The sequence below is a fragment of the Callionymus lyra genome, chromosome 10 (assembly GCF_982586985.1).
Source record: "Callionymus lyra chromosome 10, fCalLyr1.hap1.1, whole genome shotgun sequence".
Taxonomy (NCBI): Eukaryota; Metazoa; Chordata; class Actinopteri; order Syngnathiformes; family Callionymidae; genus Callionymus; species Callionymus lyra.
Window position 1 is genome coordinate 29,052,442 of NC_141827.1, and position 20,283 is coordinate 29,072,724.

The 20,283-nt window shown below is 38.6% G+C and overlaps 1 protein-coding gene across 11 annotated transcripts in view; it reads right to left on the bottom strand.

Moving 5' to 3' along the window:
• LOC148071362 (calcium-dependent secretion activator 1-like) overlaps window positions 1-20,283 on the bottom strand; it is a 76,373-nt gene that overhangs the window by 43,057 nt on the left and 13,033 nt on the right. For all 11 annotated transcript variants that reach the window (XM_087801806.1, XM_087801801.1, XM_087801800.1 and 8 more), the window contains exons 2-3: window positions 14,847-14,960; window positions 11,411-11,743 (exon numbers count right to left, since the gene is read on the bottom strand). In XM_087801806.1, coding sequence (XP_087657932.1) covers window positions 11,411-11,743; window positions 14,847-14,960 — 447 coding nt within the window. The remainder of the gene's footprint in view (window positions 1-11,410; window positions 11,744-14,846; window positions 14,961-20,283) is intronic.

Genomic DNA, 20,283 nt, shown 5'->3' on the forward strand with positions numbered 1-20,283 from the left:
GCAACATTCGGATCTGTGGTTATTATGTTTCCTTATACATTTTTTCATTCATATACATTTAAATGTCGCAGCAGACGAGGTTTTGTTTTTTTCTGTTTCTCATTAATTCTGTTTGCTGATGTGCACATTATGAAGCGATATGTGCCAGATGGAGTGAGTGTGAAGTGTCAAAACTAGTGTGTTACCAGTGCTGGCCGCTGAACAGCCACCGTTCCAACACAACCGAGAGTTCTTGGTTAGTAGAGCACATAATCAGATATTGCCACCAGCTGCAGCAAAATGTCTGCACTTGCAGCACTTTCTGAGTCCCGTCCTGTGATACACTGATGGAAGAACGGTGCAGAAAAACCTTTAGTACCGCCACGGTAAATACATTTTTTTTTTTTTAAATTACACAAAAAGACAGAGTGTTTAAAACTATCCTGATCCTGGTGGTGATAATGGAAGAGTGTAAGTTCTCCATCAGGTAATGCTTAATCCCAAATCTGTCAATTCAGATAAGTGACCCATACTCGACTCATTGTGTGATTGAACTAGTGTGCGAACAATAGTTCAAAGGCAAAATGGCCACCACGAGGGGAGTGGCTGAGAGGGTTAACGTAGGGGGGATGGGAGCTGTTTCTTCGATTACTCTGAAATCTCCTGTGCCGGCAGTGACAGGAAAAAATAGCTGTGGGTTGAAGGTAGAGATGTGCAGTCGGTTTCACCGATGAAGCAAGATTCAGAATGACTTGTGGTTCTCGACATAAGCCCAGAACTACTTGTTAGTGTTCTTGGTTAAAGCTGTAGCTAACAAATAATTTAGTGATGAAGTAAAAAAATTAAACTTCCTTTAAAGCAGCAATATGTAACATCAATATTTTTTATTAATTCATTTTAGGACAATAAGGCGAACTAAAATGTTCTCAAAAAGTGCACCTTATGTATTATTTATGGTTGTACTGTAGAGCTTTTCAATATTATACCGTGATGTTATATTAGTCAACAGCTCTAAAGTATCACACTGCAATGTTTTGTAGTATTACTCCGCTTGGCTCTGTAGTATTAATTCCTGAGGTTATGTATTAGCACCCTACAAGGCTTGTAATATTACTCCAGATGCTTCATAGCATAACTACACTAGGCTTTGTGGTAATACTCTGCTAGGCTCCGTAGTATTACTCCGCAAGACATTGTAGTATTACCATGCAAGGCTTTGTGGTATAACTCAGTGAGGCTTCTTAGGTATACTCTGTGAGGCCCCATAGTATTACTCAGAAAGGCTCCTTAGCATTACTCTCAGAGCCCCTGTAGTAGTACTCTGAGATGCTCTGTAGTAGTACTATGAGAGGCTCGTTAGTAGTACTCTTAGAGGCTCTGTATTATGACTCAGTGAGGCTCTGTCATAGTACTCTGAGAGGCCCTGTAGTATGACTCTGTGAGGCTCTGTAGTAGTACTCTGAGAGGCACTGTAGTATGACTCAGTGAGGCGCTGTCTTAGTAAGTAAGTAAGTAGGTAAGTAATTCTAATTTGTATAGCGCTTTTCTAGACCAGTGTCACAAAGCGCTTAAACAATCAAAACAATATTCAATAAAGTATATATTTTAAAGATCAATATAAAACTGATTACACAACAGGAGTTCCAGAAAATCAAGGAAAAGCCTGAACAAATAGAAAAGTCTTAAGATGTTTCTTAAAGGAGTCAGTAGACTCCATCAAGCGCAAAGAGAGAGGAAGATGGTTCTAAAGCTTAGGAGCAACAGCCTGAAAAGATTTGTCTCCTCTGGTCCTGAACCGTGTGCGAGGAACCATAAGTAGATTCTGATCCACAGACCTCAGAGCCCGAGCTGGGGTGTAAGGCTGGATCAGATCAGTGATGTAAGGAGGAGCCTGACCATGAGTAGCTCTGAAAGTAAGAACCAGAATTTTAAAGTTGATCCTAAAAGAAACTGGAAGCCAGTGAAGAGTTTTAAGGATCGGAGAAATGTGAGTTCTTCTACTTGAGCGGGTTAGAATTCTCGCTGCAAAGTTCTGAATCAACTGCAGGCGAGACAGCTAAGCTCCTTCTTGTTAAGACATGAAAACAAACTGTTACAATAGTCCAGACGAGAAGAAACAAACACATGGATTACAAGCTCCAGATCACGTTGTGACAACATTTTCCTAAGTTTAGAGATTTTTCTCAGTTGAAGGAAACAGTTTCTGGTCAGTTTTCTGCAGTGTTGAACAAGAGACATGTCTTTATCAAATACAAGACCCAGGTTTCTCGGGCTCAGTTTGACAGACTGACCTAAGTCACCCAAGTACTGACTCAACCCTGGAACCTTATCATCATGAGCATCACCAGAGTTTCAGTTTTGTCCACATTTAGCTGTAGAGTGTTTTCACTCAGCCATTGTTTGATTTATAGCAAACAATTGACTAAGCTGTTAAGCCTCTGGGGCTCAGTTGGATCAAAAGAGCAGTAGAGCTGGATGTCATCAGCAAAAATGTGATAAGAAACATCAGGAAATCTCTGAATGATTTTACCGAGAGGAATCAAGTACAGCAAAAACAATAAAGGACCCAGAATAGAACCTTGAGGGACTACACACAACAGATCAGCCGATTCAGACCTCATTTGATTGGCAGATACACTAAAACTGCACCCAGAAAGGTAAGATGAGAACCATTCTAACACAGACCCAGACAGTTCCACTTCATCCCTCAGTCTACTAGGCTGGGGACAGATCCAAGAGAACCAGAACAGTGGATTTACCAGAGTCAGCCGACATCATGATGTCACTGGACACTTTCAATAAAGCTGTCTCCATAGAGTGATGTTTACGGAAGCCAGACTGAAACTTCTCATGGATGTCGCTCTGATCCAGGAACAGGACAGCTGCTCAGACACCACCTTCTCCAAGATCTTGGACAAGAAAGGGAGCTTAGAAATAGGCCTGAATTTACTGAGGTCAGTTGGGTCTAAGCCTGTTTTTTTGAGCAGAGGCTCCACAATGGCATGTTTAAATGCATTGGGAAAAACCCCTGTGGAAAGGGAGAGGTTCACCATATTGGTAACCCAGGGGCCAATTACATCAAATACTTTGATAAAAAGCCTACAAAGAAGGACGTCATCTGAGCAAGAGGAGGGTTTCATCTTGTTCACTAATGCTGAAATATCACCCAAAGATACAGCAGTGAAGGAGGACCAAGAGGAGGAGAAGGGCTCAGACACAGTAGGGGTTCCAAATAAAGGGGGAGAGATTTTCTCTTTGATCAATTTCATTTTGTCAATGAAAAATCTCAACAATGCATTGCTGTCAGCTTCACAGAAGACAGGCATGATTTGAGGAGCAGGAGACACGAGTGAATTAATTGTGTCAAACAAAACTTTGGGGTTTTTCTTATTTGCTGCTACCAGTTTTCTGATGTAATCAGATCTTGCAGTTTCTACCATCTCATTGTAAGAAGACATCAGATCCCTGAGGTGAAGTCTGTGCACCTCAAGTTTAGTGGACTTCCAGAGACGCTCAGTCTTTCGACAAAGTCTCTTCAGACTCAGGAGATCTTCATTTGTTCAAAGGCACCGTTTTTTCTGAATTTTCAAGTTCGATTTAACAGGTGCCACTTGATCCAGTATTTCAACACAATGATCAGTGAAACAGTGAATCAAACTGTCCACGTCTGGGCAGTCATCAAAGGAAAGAGTGTCAAACATAGCAGAAAAACTGTCTGCAGTATCAGCTGAGATGACACGTCTCTGAGACCTAACTTTCAAAGGCTTAGGTTCAGGGATGAAGTCCAGGTTAAACAAGACAAGAGAATGAACACTCAGAAGGACATCATGTACAGATACATTAGAAATGTCCAGGCCAAGAGTAAAAACTAAGTCTAAAGTGTGGCCTTTTTGATGAGTGGGTTCAGAAACATGTTGCTCAAAATTAAAGTCTTCTGTTAAAGTTAAAAGTTCTTTAGCAGAACAAGATGTGACGTCATCAACATGAAGATTAAAGTCTCCAAGAATAAGAAAAGATTCCATTTGAATAATGGAAGATAAGAAGTAAGTAAGTAAGTAAGTAATATTTATTTATATAGCGCTTTTCGAGACCAGGGTCACAAAGCGCTCAAACAATCAAAACAACACTCAAAAAAGTACATACTTTAAAGATCAAGATAATACTGAGAACAACACAGGAGTTCCAGAAATTCAAGGAAAAGCCTGAACAAATAGAAACGTCTTAAGATGTTTCTTAAAGGAGTCAGTAGACTCCATCAAACGCAAAGAGAGAGGAAGATCGTTCCAAAGCTTAGTCACTAAAGTCTTTCAAGAACACCGCCGCAGGACCAGGCGGGCGGTAGATTGACACACAATAGAAAGGTCTTGTGGAACCAACCAAGATCATCTGAGACTCAAAAGAAGTGAAATACTGAGTCTGAATCACTTTGCAAGAACAATTCTCCTTAAAAACAGTAGCAAGACCTCCCCCACGACCAGAGAGGCGAGGCTTCCCCAGGACAGTGCTCCCTACTGGACAGTGTTCGTTTAGATGAATAAACTCTTCCTCTCTCTGCCAAGTCTCAGAAAGACACAATAAATCCAAATTAACTCATGAGAAAAGATCATTAAGAATAAAGGATTTATTAGTAATGGAGCGAACATTAAGAAGTCCCACATTCAGCACCGATGACGTCACTGACAATCAGACCGAGAGCGATGGAAACAGCTGCTCTATATCTTAGTATTCTGAGAGGCTCTGTAGTATGACTGTAAGGTTCTGTAGTAGTACTATGAGAGCCTATTTAATATGACTCTGTGAGGCCTTTGTAGTATTACCCCTGGTACTTTTGACATTACCAGAAAGATAAAATTAGAAAACTGACGCAACAAGAAACCTTTTCTCATGATAAGTAAACAAATTCAGAAAAACACTACTCAAACACTAGGGGGAGCTAGAAGCACCTTTAAAAAAAACACTGTGGATAGGGTCTTTAATGACTTTATTCTTTGTCTGTGTAGCACATCAAAATCAGGGCGAGGCTTCACAAAGCTTCATCAGCCTATCACGAGTGTCTTGGTGTCGACTGAGGTGGTCCTGACCAGAGGTCTAACCCCCCAGCTGTGTGCCACAACACACCGGTCTAATTAGACCTGCAGCTTGAAAAAGGTCAACCTTGTTATGCGTCCAAAACAGCGACTCATCCCGACAGGACCTCTCATGGAAAATAAAAGTGGCTAAATGTTTAGTTCCTCTCGTCTGACTGGAGCTGACGGCAGGAACTGAGCTTCATAAAGGTGCTCGTGCTTCAGCCGAACTGACAGCGGGTCGGAGGTGAGCGCGGGCAGGTGGTCGGTCAACAGCATGACTAATGATGGATCCCCAGGTGGACGCCGGGACACTTGCAGCAGATTTATATCCCGACTCGCTCTTGTAGAACGAAGCGACAGCTGAATCAGACCGAGAGCGATGGAACCAGCTGCTCTATATTTAGACCCGCGGTGTGTGACGGTGTTCTTGTGTGTTTAAAAGGGGTGTGAGGAGGTCCATTGTCATGTTGATTGCAGCATTATGAGTCAATAGACCACGACAATGTTGGTGAAAACTAAAATAATCGTGACGCCAAAACCAAAATGGAACATTTTTTTTACCCTTTCAACAAGAACATTATGATTTTTTTTAACCTTCTCATTGGTCTTTCAGACATTTTTTACACATTCCAATAAGATTTTATGAAAATGGTGATCATTTGACAAGATATTTCTTTCACCTGTATCCATCGTGTTTTCTTCAGGGCTTGACAGTTATCTAATTTAATAGTTTGGTCAAAATATGTCTTTAATTGTTTGGGTGTCTCTATACTATCACTTAACTGTGGTCCCTCGTTTATTGACGGGGTTGGATTTTCAAACTAAACATTGCATATGAATTGCCATCCCACTCAACAACCCTCTTAGTAACAGTGACCTGAGCAACTTCCACAATGCTTTGCCGCCCAGCCAACCAATCACAGATAACTTTTGACATAGCAACATAGATACTGTATAACCTAAATACAGTTTAATAGTGACCAGAAAGCTGTCACTGAAAGTGAGTAGAAAGGCATCATGGGAGTAAAGTTGATGTGTTCCAGAGGATTCTGTGGTTTAAGTGTATCTGCTGTTTATATAAATCATGTGTTTGTGACCGTTTGCTACAATATATTTAAACATTCAAATGTAGAAAATGCACCTTGAGGCCGTGGAAGAAGATATAACTGCTCATAAATACTGCATATTGTATTGAATAAATTAGATTTTGTATTTTTTATTAAGTCATGTAATATGAGCTCGTTGGCTGAAGTATGTTTTTTTTTTTATCAATTTCAAGTCCTAATAAGGCTTCTCTTTCACAATAAGAGGTAATGTAGGATATATTTTCTTATTCTTAAAAAAATAAATACTTGACTTTTGAAAATCTGAAATGTTTTGAAAAACACCTACCCTACTTTAAGAGTTAAATTACAAGTCTTGTCAATATTAAATTACCAAATGTTCATTTTTTAATCTCACAGAAGTGAACAGAAACATGAGTCGTTCAAAATTCAGAGCAAACCATTTGGCAGAGCAGCGTTGGGCGATGAGATAATCTGCTCAGATGATTATTAAACTGTGAAATAATATTTGTCCTGTGCTCATCGGTGCCAAATTACCGTATTAAATGAAATAGACAGAAGACATAAGGAGGTCATTAGGATTATTTTCTCTTTAATTAACCTGAAAAAAAAACAGTTTTTTGTCAGTTTGGACTGCTGCCATGAAGCGTTTAAATGTTTTTAAATTTAAATTGTATCTGAATCGAGCTTCTTTTTTACCTTCAGCTCAAACTTCAGCACGATACAGACGTTCACCAACACTTTTCTTATTTGTAGACGACTGCGAAGCAAAGTAAATCCCTGCCGTACGTACGAAGAATTTGATAGACTCGGAATCCGAGCCGATCCATGAAAAACCCTTCATTAAATCCCGGCAGCTCCGAGCCACGCCGACTGCCTGGCTTCTCACTGAGGATTTTATCATTTAAGTGAGTCGGGTACGTGGCTGCTGGTCACCTACTGAGAATCTGCCGAGCATCACCATTAGCGCCGCCTAATATATTCATTACAGCGGCAAATAAAATAAGAGCAGACTTCAAAAATAGCTGGCTAAGCAGCTGGAAAACAGAATTCCAGTATGCTAATTCGGTGTTTACATTCAGATGAGCAAAGCTAGCATGTGACTTTAAATCGCTCTCGGAGTGCACAGTATTATTTTTAAATTACATCCGGCTCATTCCACTTCACGGGCCTGAGCTCTGTTGAGAGAAACATATTAAACTCAGAGCATTTTTGGGTGAGAAAACTCAGATGAACCTGTTCGTAGTTGTGATCAGATGAACATTTCTCTTCAGATGAAATCATCTCTACCGTTAATCTGATTATTTATTAACACATTCTTGTTTTGCATGTCAAGGATTAGTTAAAGAATAATATTGATTATGCATTAATAATTATGCATCAACTCATAACATAGCTTTGAATATATTTCAAGGTGCACTGGATTATAAATCAATTATATATAAATATTATATATGTATAGCATACCTAATGAGGCGCATAAGCGCGGTGTCTCATTTTAGCCTGCATTGACCCAGGAATAGTTTGTGTCGTCAAATATTAGATGATCTATTATAAGAGTGTGTACAGTTGAGGTTTGCAATGGTTTTCATGTGCAAAGAGAAAGAAAAGTGTGAGAAAAGAGTGTTAATTATAAACAGCCTCATCCAAAGCATAAATTACTTATATTTACAAGAGTCTTGCTATACCACAGCCCTACGTAGAATAATACTACGGTGCTTCGTGGAGTAATACCACAACGATTTGCAAAGTAATACCACAATGCTTTGTGGAACGATACCACGGCACATTGTGGATTCATACCATGGCACTTTGCGGATTAATACCACAGCGCTTCGCGGAGCAATACCACAGTGCTTCGCAGAGCAATACCACAGTGCTTCGCGGAGTAATACCACAGTGCTTCGCAGAGCAATACCACAGTGCTTCGCAGAGCAATACCACAGTGCTTCGCGGAGTAATATCACGCGATTTGTGGAGTAATACCACAGCACTTCGCAGAGCAATACCACAGTGCTTCGCGGAGTAATACCACTGTGCTTTGCGGAGTAATATCACGGCACATTGCGGAGTAATACCACATTGCATCGCAGAGTAATATCACGGCGCTTCACGGAATGATACCTGGGCGCATTGTGGAGTAATACCACGCAATTTAGGGGATAATACAAAGTCGCTTCGCAGAGTAATACCACAACACCTCGGGTAACAATACCACAGTGCTTGGCAGAATTATACCTAGGTGCTTAGCCGAGTAATACTATGCCGCCTTTTGAAATGATACCAAGGCACCTCGTGGAATAATAGCAACGCTTTGCAGGATCCCTGGTTTAGAAGATTTCACAAATCAAAAATCTTAAATTTGTATATAAATCTTACTTTCTCAATCAAAATGTATTGGGAGAAGTGAAAGAATATTTTCCAAAAAATATATAATTTTTTAAGGGGCGACATAGCTCAGATGGTAGAGTGGTTGCCTGCAGTCCAAAAGGTTGCAGGTTCAATCCCAGCTCCAGACACTTCACCCTGATTGCTCCTGATGGTGAACTTGGCGCAAGTGTGCATGCCTACTCCCATCAGTATGTGTGAATGGTTGAATTTCCCCTCGCGGGACTAATAAGGGATTCTAAAAAAAAAAACTAAACAAAAAAAAAACACAATTATTGCGCAAACAAATCATTGAATCTTGAATCTTGCAAAAGAAAACATGATTTCCCCAAATATAATCATGATTAATCAAAATGAATCCACAGTTCATCTGAATTCTAAGAACTAATGGTTTGAGTTCGGATTATTTCCTGAGCCTAACATGAGCACCACTGCCAACAAAAAAGTAGGTCAAGGATCTTCAAAGGAAGAAGAAAAAAAAAGAAATTCACAGAGGATTCGGAGGTTAATGTGATGCATGACATTCAGCAGGAAAAGCTAATGAACACCACAGGACGGAGCCTATATTGATCTCTGCCGACGGACACATTTGAAAACCGAGATCATTTGTTAAACAGCAAACAGACGTATACGAAGGGGATGACGTGAAGAATTGGCAGCTCGGAGCGTTCATTCAGAGGGGGCCGCCATTAATGAACAAGTATGTTTTCCACACATTAAACACTAAGCAAATGTAAATGTGTCAGCGCCCTGCTCCGATTGGTGCCATGATATGACTTCTAATCAGGCTCGTGGAGAGAGAATACATTAGTGCTGTCTTCAGCATTCTCACGGTGAGCACTAAAGCGCTACAGCCAGAGACGGAGGGAGAGTTATGTCCGACACCAGCACCCTGGTGTCTACTATTATCCGCCCGCAATCTCCACTACAATGAAATATGTCGGCGGGGGAATTTTTGAGAAAGGCGCGGTAAGTAGGGACGAGATGATTCAGTGAACTCATTATTTCGATGGATATGCCAGTTAAGTTCGGAGGCTCCAACGTCTTATCATGTTTCGCAATATCGCCGTAACAGAACAAGTACCGGCGCTGAATGGACAACCATCTGTGATTGACTATCCATAGATTTGGAATCACACTTGTGTGAATGGCTTGAACAGACATGTCAGAATTCTGAAAATGATTTTCCTGTGTGCTTCAATGTTGTGTTGAACCTGAAGAAGATATAGGAGCTTTAATTTGGTTTTGAATGAGACAATTCTTGGTTTGATTTCGCTTTTCCTGGCACTCCCCGGGAAAAAGTTAGCAACATGTTTTTTTCTTTTATTTCTTTGGATCTACTGTAAAAAAAATACAAATAAAAATAAAAATATTTCTAGATACTATATGGCTGATCCAGGGGGCATATGTGGCCCTTTCAATTTATCTCAAGGTCATCAAGAGTGAATTCTGCTCACGTAGAAATCTCACAATGTTTTTTTTTCTTTATACTTTGAGTATTTCTTTTGGGACAATTTAGATAAAATTAGATTATGATTTTGTTAATTTGTATTGTATGTATTGATACATACAATACATGTAGAAAGAAAGGTCTTATTTGTTAAGTATTACTTTTTTCCACCTTTTTTTATTCGTGCATAATGGAAAATTAATAAAATAGATTCATTAATTGTAGCTAAACTACATTTATTCATAATAATAATGTAAATAACAATAAATGTAAATGTAGTTAATTGGAAGAAAGCGTGTTATAGGTGGATCATAAATTGTATTTTTTAGAATAAATAAAATTACCGTCTTTTTTTTTCCATTTGTCTTCGTCACTTATGTTTTTACTCTTGACCCTTCTTTCTTTTTGGCCCCTCACAACTGTTTTTTTTTTGTTAACATCTAATGTTTTCTCAGCTGTGTGTCGTCCACAACTCCTTCCTCCAACCACAGCAGTGACTGACTTCAAGCTCTCTGAGGTGTCTGGTTTCTCGAAGGATCGAGTTTAAAAAAAGGTCTCAGTGACCTCTGTTGTTGACGTCTTATTGTCTTTTTTTTAGCTTCAGATTGTGTGTAATTGTATTCTTACTTTACACTATCGCACAAACCTCAGCATAGTGCGTTTCGAGGGACAGATTATGACCTGTTTAATAATATTATGTTTCCATATTTACCAACTACTCATGTTCTAATATTAGTATCACTGGTATTTTTAATCACTTCTTCTGAGAGGAATGTGGCAAATGCAGATCTTCGGAAGGAGTGAACGCTAATCGTGAGCACTAATAACTCATTCAGAGTTAAACTACAAACTTCAAATTCATGTTTCCAAAAGCCTCTCCATTAATAATTCATCATTTAATTGTTTATTAGATTATAAAAGTGATAGGTCTGTTGTTTTATTTCCTCTATTCATTCTTTTATCTATTGTGAAATAGTATTGTAACTCAAACAAATATATTGCAGTTACACAGTCTAAACACTGGGAGGAGCCAAAAACAATACACTCAATCTTACATATTGCTGCTTTAAATATAAGAAGGTTAAATGTACGTAATTTCTACATCATTGGATTTCTAGTGTTGCTCTTGCGTTCTATGTGTTCTGTATATTTAATAAGATATATACATGTATAGGTAGTACATTTATATATCTTGTCAAATATGCTGAACACATAAATATCGAATAAAATTGGAATTTGATTTTCTTTAGCATTTCTTTTGTTTGAATGGAAAATAATACATACAGTGATAGATATATTATTTTTTTGTTGAATTTATATCTTAAATGTATTTTTATTTGTATATGTCATTTGTTTATGAACATATTAACATAATATAAATTAATATTATTTCTATTCAAGACATTGTGCTGCTACATTATTTTCAAACTCAAATTCCTAATTGTAACAAGCCGAGTTACCTGACAAGCTTGGTAAAGCAGCTGGTGCTCGAACTTCTTGATGCCCAGAATGTTCTGGAACATCTCGTACAGCTGGTCTTTGCTGAGGATGAGCTCGGAGGCGGCGCTTGCCGTCATGCGCTGCTGGGCCTTGCGCGGATCCTCGTCGCCGCGGTAGATGGTGTCGAACTTGGCCATCCAGGAGCTGAGCACCGTCTCCTTGCTCAGGCCGTCGATCTCCGGCAAACTCCGCACGCGCTTCTCGATGTGTCGTTTGAAGACGTCCCTGCAGTCGGAGGCCGAGAAGCCGCCGCTCTGGACCATCTTCGCCACTCGGTCGCTTTTCAAGAAGACCTGCGATCGGAAGACGAGACGGTCAGGTCGCTTAAGAAAACTACAAACTCATGGTCCACGGGCCAAATCCAGGCCGCCAAGTCATTTCAATGGTGCCCGCCAGAAAATATAAGTAGATTAATGTTCGTGTTGATGACCCGTAAAGATGTGAATGTTTCAATTGAGTTAAAAGATGATTTAATGAAACTCATTTACCCAACTAGCTGGGACATACGCTGTGGTCCTTGCTAGTACCTAAGCATTTTCGTTGCTAATTTGAATACACATTTTTTTGTTTTGTTTTGTTGTTGTCTTTATCTCTCTGAAACCACTAAAAAAAATGTATTATATGGCAGAACGAGGGTCTCTCTTTGTTTATCTAGAAGTCATCAAGTGTAAAATTAAATAACAAGTAGTCAATTGAATAAGTTACCATTTTATTTTCGGCTCCTCCCAGTGCTAGGACTGTATAACTGCAAGGTCATGGAACCTTTACTACCAGATACAAAATGTGCATTATAGTTAATTATTTAGTTAAATGTGTTTTATTTTAATTGTGTTAATTCATTATTCATATAAGTTTATATAAGTAACATATATAAGTTATCTCATTTTAATTAATTTTTACCATTTCATTATTTTATTGTCACCACAAAACAACACTAGCAGTAAAAGGTTTCTGATTTCTAATAAATAATGTTGCCTACTTGCTACCTAATATATAATATAAAATATAACGTAATAATTTCATTTTTTTTTCGTTTTTTTATGGTTTGATTTAGTCAAATGCTGTTTTTTTCTAAATCATATATAATATAATCATTAAACACTTTAGATTTCAGAATAGAAGATAGAGTTAATTTTGTTTTCCTTTCCGCCTCTTCACTCACTCTCATGTCCTCTCACTGCTAACTGTCCTTATTGATTTTCTTTTGGTTCATCTCACAGTCTGAGTGAGCAGTCTGACAGTATTTTTTTTTTTATATATAAATGTTCCATGACGACAGAGATCCAACAGGAAAAACATGAAAGAAAAGATCAGATCATGTTGTCTGGAGTGTTAATTATAGATTTATGACTTATATTAAAATACATTTTTGAATTTTCAAAAACAAACAGTTGTAGTTCAATATGTTTCTCTTGACTCTTACACTGACGTTCACGGATAAAAACGGTGTTTACTCGTCTCCGGCGTCGTCTCAATCATTCATTCTTAATTATAAAAGTCCATCTAACTGTCAAGGATGAAGGGAACTTAAGAATATGCTGAAAGATCAAATGGTGTTTTTTAATTATCCGGACATTTTATCGCAAGCGGCCCTTCTTTGCTGACAGGATGTCTTTCTCTAGCGCTAATTTGAAATGAACTCATCAGCGTAAACGCGTTGATATATGTCGGTGGGTGTCTGCCACAAACGTCTGGTGAATAACCTCCACTCTCTACTGTATCCACGAGCCGCCGAGAGCTTCCAGCACCGGCCTCTAACATGCGCTTCTATCTGTCCTGGACGTTAATAACCACGTTTCCATCTGCAGATTGAACGCTGGAGTTGGAAAAAGGCTTTGTCAGCCACACGCTCTGACTCATAATCTGAGAAATGACAAAGCCTCCGCCACCATTTTAGCACACGGCCGCCTGTAACCAAACATTCTGAGATGGAATCCTGAAAGAGGCAGAGAATATCTTCATACCTTCATTGATCATTGAAATACGTGTCTTAAAAAGTGACTGTCGTCCCCTCAGATTTCCTCGCTATTCCATCTCTGTGTTCTCTCCTTGATTCAGAGTCAGGGTTTCTTCCCCAAAATGAAAAAGTCAGTTTTTTATTTTTTCCTGCCACAGCTGCCTTGTATCGGCTCTTTGTGAGGTTTTATTTTACTGCGATTCAGCTACTGTTCAGTCTCATGTTTCACTCATTTTAATGTAGTTTCAACACGTTTTATATTAAAAGATATTTACATTTTTGCGTATTATTAATGAGATTTCTCTCTTACTGCTAATACTTTTTCTCTTGTGCATTCTATGTATTCCTTTTACATAAATTTAAATATGTTTTCCCATTTTCTCAGGATAAACTATTGATCTTTTTACATGGCGTAATGGATTCATATCAAGCATGTTTTTGTAAAAAAAAATAATAATATTATCCAGATATGGTTTTTGGTTTGTTTTTCTTTTCAAAATACACTTTTTTAACATCAAAAATCATTACATTTAATCTATGCATCTTTAAAAACATATTTAAGTTTATTGTCATTGACACATTCCCTCAGCTGTTTTTAATATTATAATTTGTTCAGAAAATGTTTCCATTTTTCTCATATTTTCAAGATATTCTATTTTATGTTGTGTAATGGATTTGTAAATTTTTCTAAAAATAATACATCTGAGCTTTTGCCTATATAGACTTTTATTTAAATCAACAATAACTAAATTGCATATAAAATGTAATCAAAAACTTATTTTACCCTTTTTTAATATTATTATATTGTATTTATTCATATTTTTTAAATAAAGTTTTTTTTAATTATTTTGCTTTTATATTTTTATTTTATGCATTTCTCTACAGAAAATATTATTTTTTTCCTGCTTTTCTTCAGAATATTCTATTGATCTTTATCTTTTAAAAATATCTATCTATTTTTACCCCCTCAAATACACTATTTTATTAAATCAACAACAACAAACTGCAGATAAAACATGTTTTTTAATTATTATTATACCCCCAGTTTTTTTGTTCCTCTAATATATTTTATATGACTTGTAAATTTTTTTTTATTCGCCATTTTAATGTATTATCATTGAAGCAGTCCTTTTGCTCCCTATTTTACGTCTTTGTATTTTTTACAAAAAAAAAATCCCTTTTTTAATTTGTACTTCTTTTATTGTGTTTTGCAATATATTTTATGGATTTATAATTAGTATATTCTTGTAAAAATAGTATCCAGTCATGACTGTTTTTTAACTATATTCACACAAACACAAATGCAGATGGAATTCAAATTAAAGAAAATGACTCTTTAATTAAATCTTGAAATGTATTTTTATTGTCATATTAATTTAATTTCAACAATAATGACTCATTATATGATGAGAAAAAAACGCTCTGGGCTCATTACGTACCTCATAGTAACTCTGCACGGCATTGATGAACGCTTCGTCCGCCACGATTTGTGTGTCTCCGTTGAGAAAGGCCTGGAAGCGATCCTTGGTCTGCTGGAGCTGCTGCTTGGATATCTGGGTAGGGAAAGAAGGGCAACGAGCGGACACATCAGTATTAAAGCCAAACATATTTACCTCATATTTTTAAACGCAGAAGATTCCCTCTGCTTCAATTTTTCTGGTTAAGTTCACATTTGCTACAACAACCGAGAAACCCAAACATCTCCCCACCTGAGGGGAACACAAATACTCCCGCGCCAGATGGGAGTTCTATTCCCACTGGTGGTCTCAAATCTGCACGGTGCCAATGATGAAATTCTTTTTAGTGTTTCGCCCCCGAAACGATGCTGCCAGAAGGCTTGTTGTCAAACACATGTCACACTATGAGTACAAAATTGTGTTGAAAGTGATGACAAGATCAACGACAGGAAGTAGAAGCTGCACTGTTATTCATTAGTTTGATGGGTTTAAATTGAGACCTTAACCATGAAATTGTAATTGTATTGTTATATTACCCTTTTAAAAGTGGAGACAAAGTTTTAAAACATGCTGAGGGACACAATATTAGATTACATTTTAAATATTGTTCACTTGATTCACTGGAGGGGGATGTTTCAATCGGCACTGGTCTCCTTCTCAACATAAATAAAAGACATGTTTAATGTACACAGTTTGTCAAAATGTGACACTAGATGGATTGTTCAAACCGCATCCCACCGTCTCAGCTCGCCCCAGGAAAAACAGTGATGCCAGTAAACAGCAGTCAATCTTACAATTCCCCTTTTATCACTGCTCATGAATAAAAACCAAAGACACCTAAATTCTCCTCTAAACACTGAGCTACAAATTCCTCCAGTGAATTTAGATCTAGTTTATCTAAAGCTCCCAGCATCAAGCAAACTTTTTTTGAATAATTCAAACAAACACGGTGGATAATTACTCTTGATAATCTCGGGTGAAAATTTATTTAGGTTTTCAGAGAACCTAGGGTTGTCAACCGAACCGATACCTAATTTATGAAGCATCATCGTTAATTTCAGAGCCTACTAGTTGGCTCGCTTTGCTGAATAATCATTGCCCCTAATCCCTATACCTAACCTGAACCCGAACCCTAACACTCACCCTAACCCTAACAGTTAACCTTGACAGTAACCTTAGCCCTAGCCCTAGCCCTAGCCCTATCTCTATCTTTATCCCTAGCCCTAGCCCTAGCCCTAGCCCTAGCCCTAGCCCTAGCCCTAGCCCTAGCCCTAGCCCTAGCCCTAGCCCTAGCCTTAGCCGTAGCCCTAGCCCTAGCCTTAGCCGTAGCCCTAGCCCTAGCCCTAGCCCTAGCCCTAGCCCTAGCCCAAGCCCTAACCCATACCCCTAACACTCGTCCTGGACCCCTATACCTAAACCCTACCGTTAAGGCCTATCCCTATCTTTTACCCTAACCCTGTCAAGTATAATAGACAGGGGCAGCACTGAACACAAAACATTCAAACGGTACCTAAGGTATACGCTAAAAGCCTTTTCTCTTCATCAAAGGGTCATTGAAATGTGGTCTAACAGGGGATTCAGACCTGCAGCATTCTGGCATTGCTATGATCTGAGTTAGTGACTGGAGTGATGTGAGCCCTTGATCTTCTGCTTTCTGAACATTAATGGCAAAAGGCCAGAAGTGACTCTGGCCCTCGCTCACCAGGGTCATCAGCTGACTTCTCAGCAGAGTCAGTGAGATAAGATTAACAAGACTGACATTCCGGCCCACCCCGATGAACAGCTATCGATCCACAGTTCAAGCTGTTGTGTATATGAATGAGGCCCGGGGACATGCTGGTTACATTTGTGTCTCTGTACATTCAGTCACACATTCCAAGTGACAGTCTGTCGTGTAGGAGTGCGATAGAAAAGTACAACATATCGTGCCTGTGAGGCAATTTCGACACCATCTGCAAGCCCATCATTCCATCCCAACACCCTCCATTAGTGGTCAAAAATGCTACATAATCATGTAAAAAAGAAAGACTATCACAGCCAACTATGGTTAAGACCTTAAGCACTCATGGCTGGTTTTCATTGGTATTGTGGTTTTTGGCTGGTCTCATCATGTCGTGGCACATAAGAGCATCAATATCTGACACTTTCCTCGGCCACGTAAGTGATGCGATAAACACCAAAAAGCCATATAGTTCAAGTGTTCTTTATTGTGTCCTTTGAATTGAGATGTTGTTTCCCCCCTAATTCGTCAGGGACAAAACAGTAAGTAAGTAAATTAGTAATTTGTATTTATAGAGCACTTTTTCAGACCAGGTAGAGATGACAACAGCGCTAAAGACCAGCAATATAGAGCTCTGGCTCTCTACAGAAGACCCACAATGTACCAGAAACATCTTGTTCAGTGTACAGAATTCTGTTCTCCCAGTCACAAACAACCTTTTACAGACGAGAGACAAGTACAGATTCAAGCTTTAGTGCTCTCACAGTCCACTAAGTACACTCTCCTGTAGGCTCTTCTTATACAATCCCATTATTTCTACACCCACCAATAACAAACCAGGATTCCAAAACCTCTTGAATACTTGGAGTAAGAATTCCCGAGTCTTTTTCTACTTCTTTCCCTCTCTTCGTTTACTGCATCCAGTGACTTTTCTTGCTCTTCTTTTCCCTGGAATATTCAAAATTGTAAGTACTGGCCCTGGCACCAAAAATCAAGGAAGGTTAATAGATTAATGAATGAACGAATGGTCCTTCGATGAGCAGCATGCTATGCTAACCCTAACCCTATCTATTGTCCTATTCCTATTCCCATTCCTATTGCTATTCCTATTCCTATTCCTATTCCTATTCCTATTCCTATTCCTAGCCCTAATCTTTACCCTAACCTTAAAACTAATGCTATCCCTATCCCTATCCGTATACCTAACCTTACCTTAACCTTAACCATAACCCTGACCCTGACCCTCACCCTCACCCTCACCCTCACCCTCACCCTCACCCTCACCCTCACCCTCACCCTAACCCTAATCCTAACCCTAACCCCTTAATAAATGTATGAATAAACAAATGTACCTGCGATGAGCAGCAATGCTATCCTAGCTAACGGCCATACTGAAGTTTGGATGCTTCACCTGTTTTACTTCCTCCGTTAGAGATTTATCGACATTCGTGACACACTTGTAGTCAGTGTATTAACGAAAGTGAGTGACAGCCCTGCAGTGAGTCAAAAAAAGATCATTCCTGCATCTTCCTAATTTACTTGTTTGGCCGCCAATCGTGGCTCGGAGAACTCTCGTGATTAGCAACTTAATTGATGATCCAGAGGAAATGCCTCGGTCCCCGTCACTCCTGCCAGAAAACCCAGACATATTTTTCTGCTTTGCTCGCTATTGATCTTCCTTCTTTGGCTCTTATCAAGATTGCAGTCTAACAAGGTGATTTATTTGCTTGCAGTAAAGCAGCCCCTGGCATTAATCAAGCGTCACATATCAATAAAGGCATATGCACATTGCATCGGAATAAAGTGCAGCGACTTCGCTACGCTTCAAAATGACTATGGATCTGACTCCAGAGAGAAATATCCGTGAGTCACCGGAAACTATTCGAGAACTCCAGCAGCCTTGAAATTGAGTTCTCTTGACTTTCACCCTTCAAAAAACTATTTCTCCTTCAGCAGATAAAGGATCTTCTTTTCTTTCAATTCAGCCAAAACGTTTCTGTATTTGTAACATTTTTATCTCTCACCAATGGATGGATTTTATTTGGAGATTTGAGCGGATCTTGATCAAAGACATTTTAATTTAATCTAATTGTTCGTTTTAGTTTAAACAAGTACGTCATTTATCGCAGGGTAACGTTCCAGGAACATCCGCAAGAAGTGAGAATAGACAGAGAAGCAAACTTATATTTTAAATGACAAACACCTTGTTATGAAAACAATTGTTCTACTCAACATGGGAGACTGTGATGAATATTTCCTCTGCAATGTAATGATCGCGATTAAGAAAACCTCAAAACTCACTACAAACTTTGTTGAAGCGAAGTGAGATCTATTAACCAATCAGCAACCAGGATACAGAGCTCATGCTCCGAATGGTTGACCCTCGTTTCTTAGCCAATAGCGTTCCTTGTTATATGTACGTGGCAACTCCCTGTAATCTTGCGATGAAGCAGAAAATCAGGAATATTTGAAGAAGCAAAAAAAACTAGAATTGTTTAAAAATAAATCCTTGTCTGGCTTGATTTTGTAAAAATATAAAAATAATGGTGAGATTAAAATCATTAAAAATCATCAAGATATTGTTTTTTCCTGCATGTTATTTAAACTTTGATAATTATGTTGTTGTTACTGTTTTTGTCTGCAATATTTTTGTTAGTTGTCATCGTGTCACTTCTGTTTCTGATATTATTATTTTTGTATAGTTGATCCTAATGTTGAGTTTTTGCTGTTATTGATGTTTTTCTCTAATATGCTGTCGTTTTTGTCGATTTTTTTTTTGTTATTGTCTTTTTTGTTTAGTCCAGTTGTGATGATAAACATTCTCTATTCTTCTGATTCAAGTTCAAAACTTATTTTTGGGACATGTCCATTTCAGGAGATCCTAGAGTGTTTGTGATGTTTGAATCGTCTTCAGGTGTGATGGGTTGTTTGTACAACGCCACCTTTCCATGGTGTCCCAAGAGCCGGCATGTAGCCAGTTATAAATTTGCTTGGGATTAGGAATGCAATCCACAGCCTACTGTGGCAACAAAAAATAAGATGAAGAATAATGAGTAAAAAATTCTATCTGTCGATCACTTTAAAACACGAAGATAAAGAAAATTCAGTATCTATCGAAGAACTTATGGTTATTTCATATAATCACCCTGGAAGAACCTTTCTTAAATCATGATGAAACAAATGTAATAAGTAGCTCTGAGTGCAATTTACTCTGTTTTCACTTGATAGATTCTGATTCTTTCATGTGATCATAGGCGTGAAACACAAACGTGAATATCACGGCGATCACGGAGAGCAGCTTCCCGGCGCTGTTGGCTCACGGCAAACACGGTATGAGAGGATGCTCTCACCAGACAAAGCTTGTCTCTATCAGTCTTGCAGATGTCATCGCCCGCCCACATCTGAACAAACACAGCACTCAGTCGTTTGAAAAGCTGCTGTCTGACACAAAGAAAAGTTGGTCAACAGGCCGATGTATGCTCGGCAAACAGGGAGGCTCATGTTTCGTGGATCCAGTCTTTGTCGGCGTGGATCGTGGGTACAGCCCCGGGGCTGTAAAAGCCATTTGTTAAAAACACCACAGACTCAACCCCCATAAATGCTGCCCATAAAACATCTTTGTTGGTGTTTAGGATCAAAGAACCATCATGAGTTTGTTAATCAAACGTGAAAAAGACGACTTAAGATCTGAATATCTAA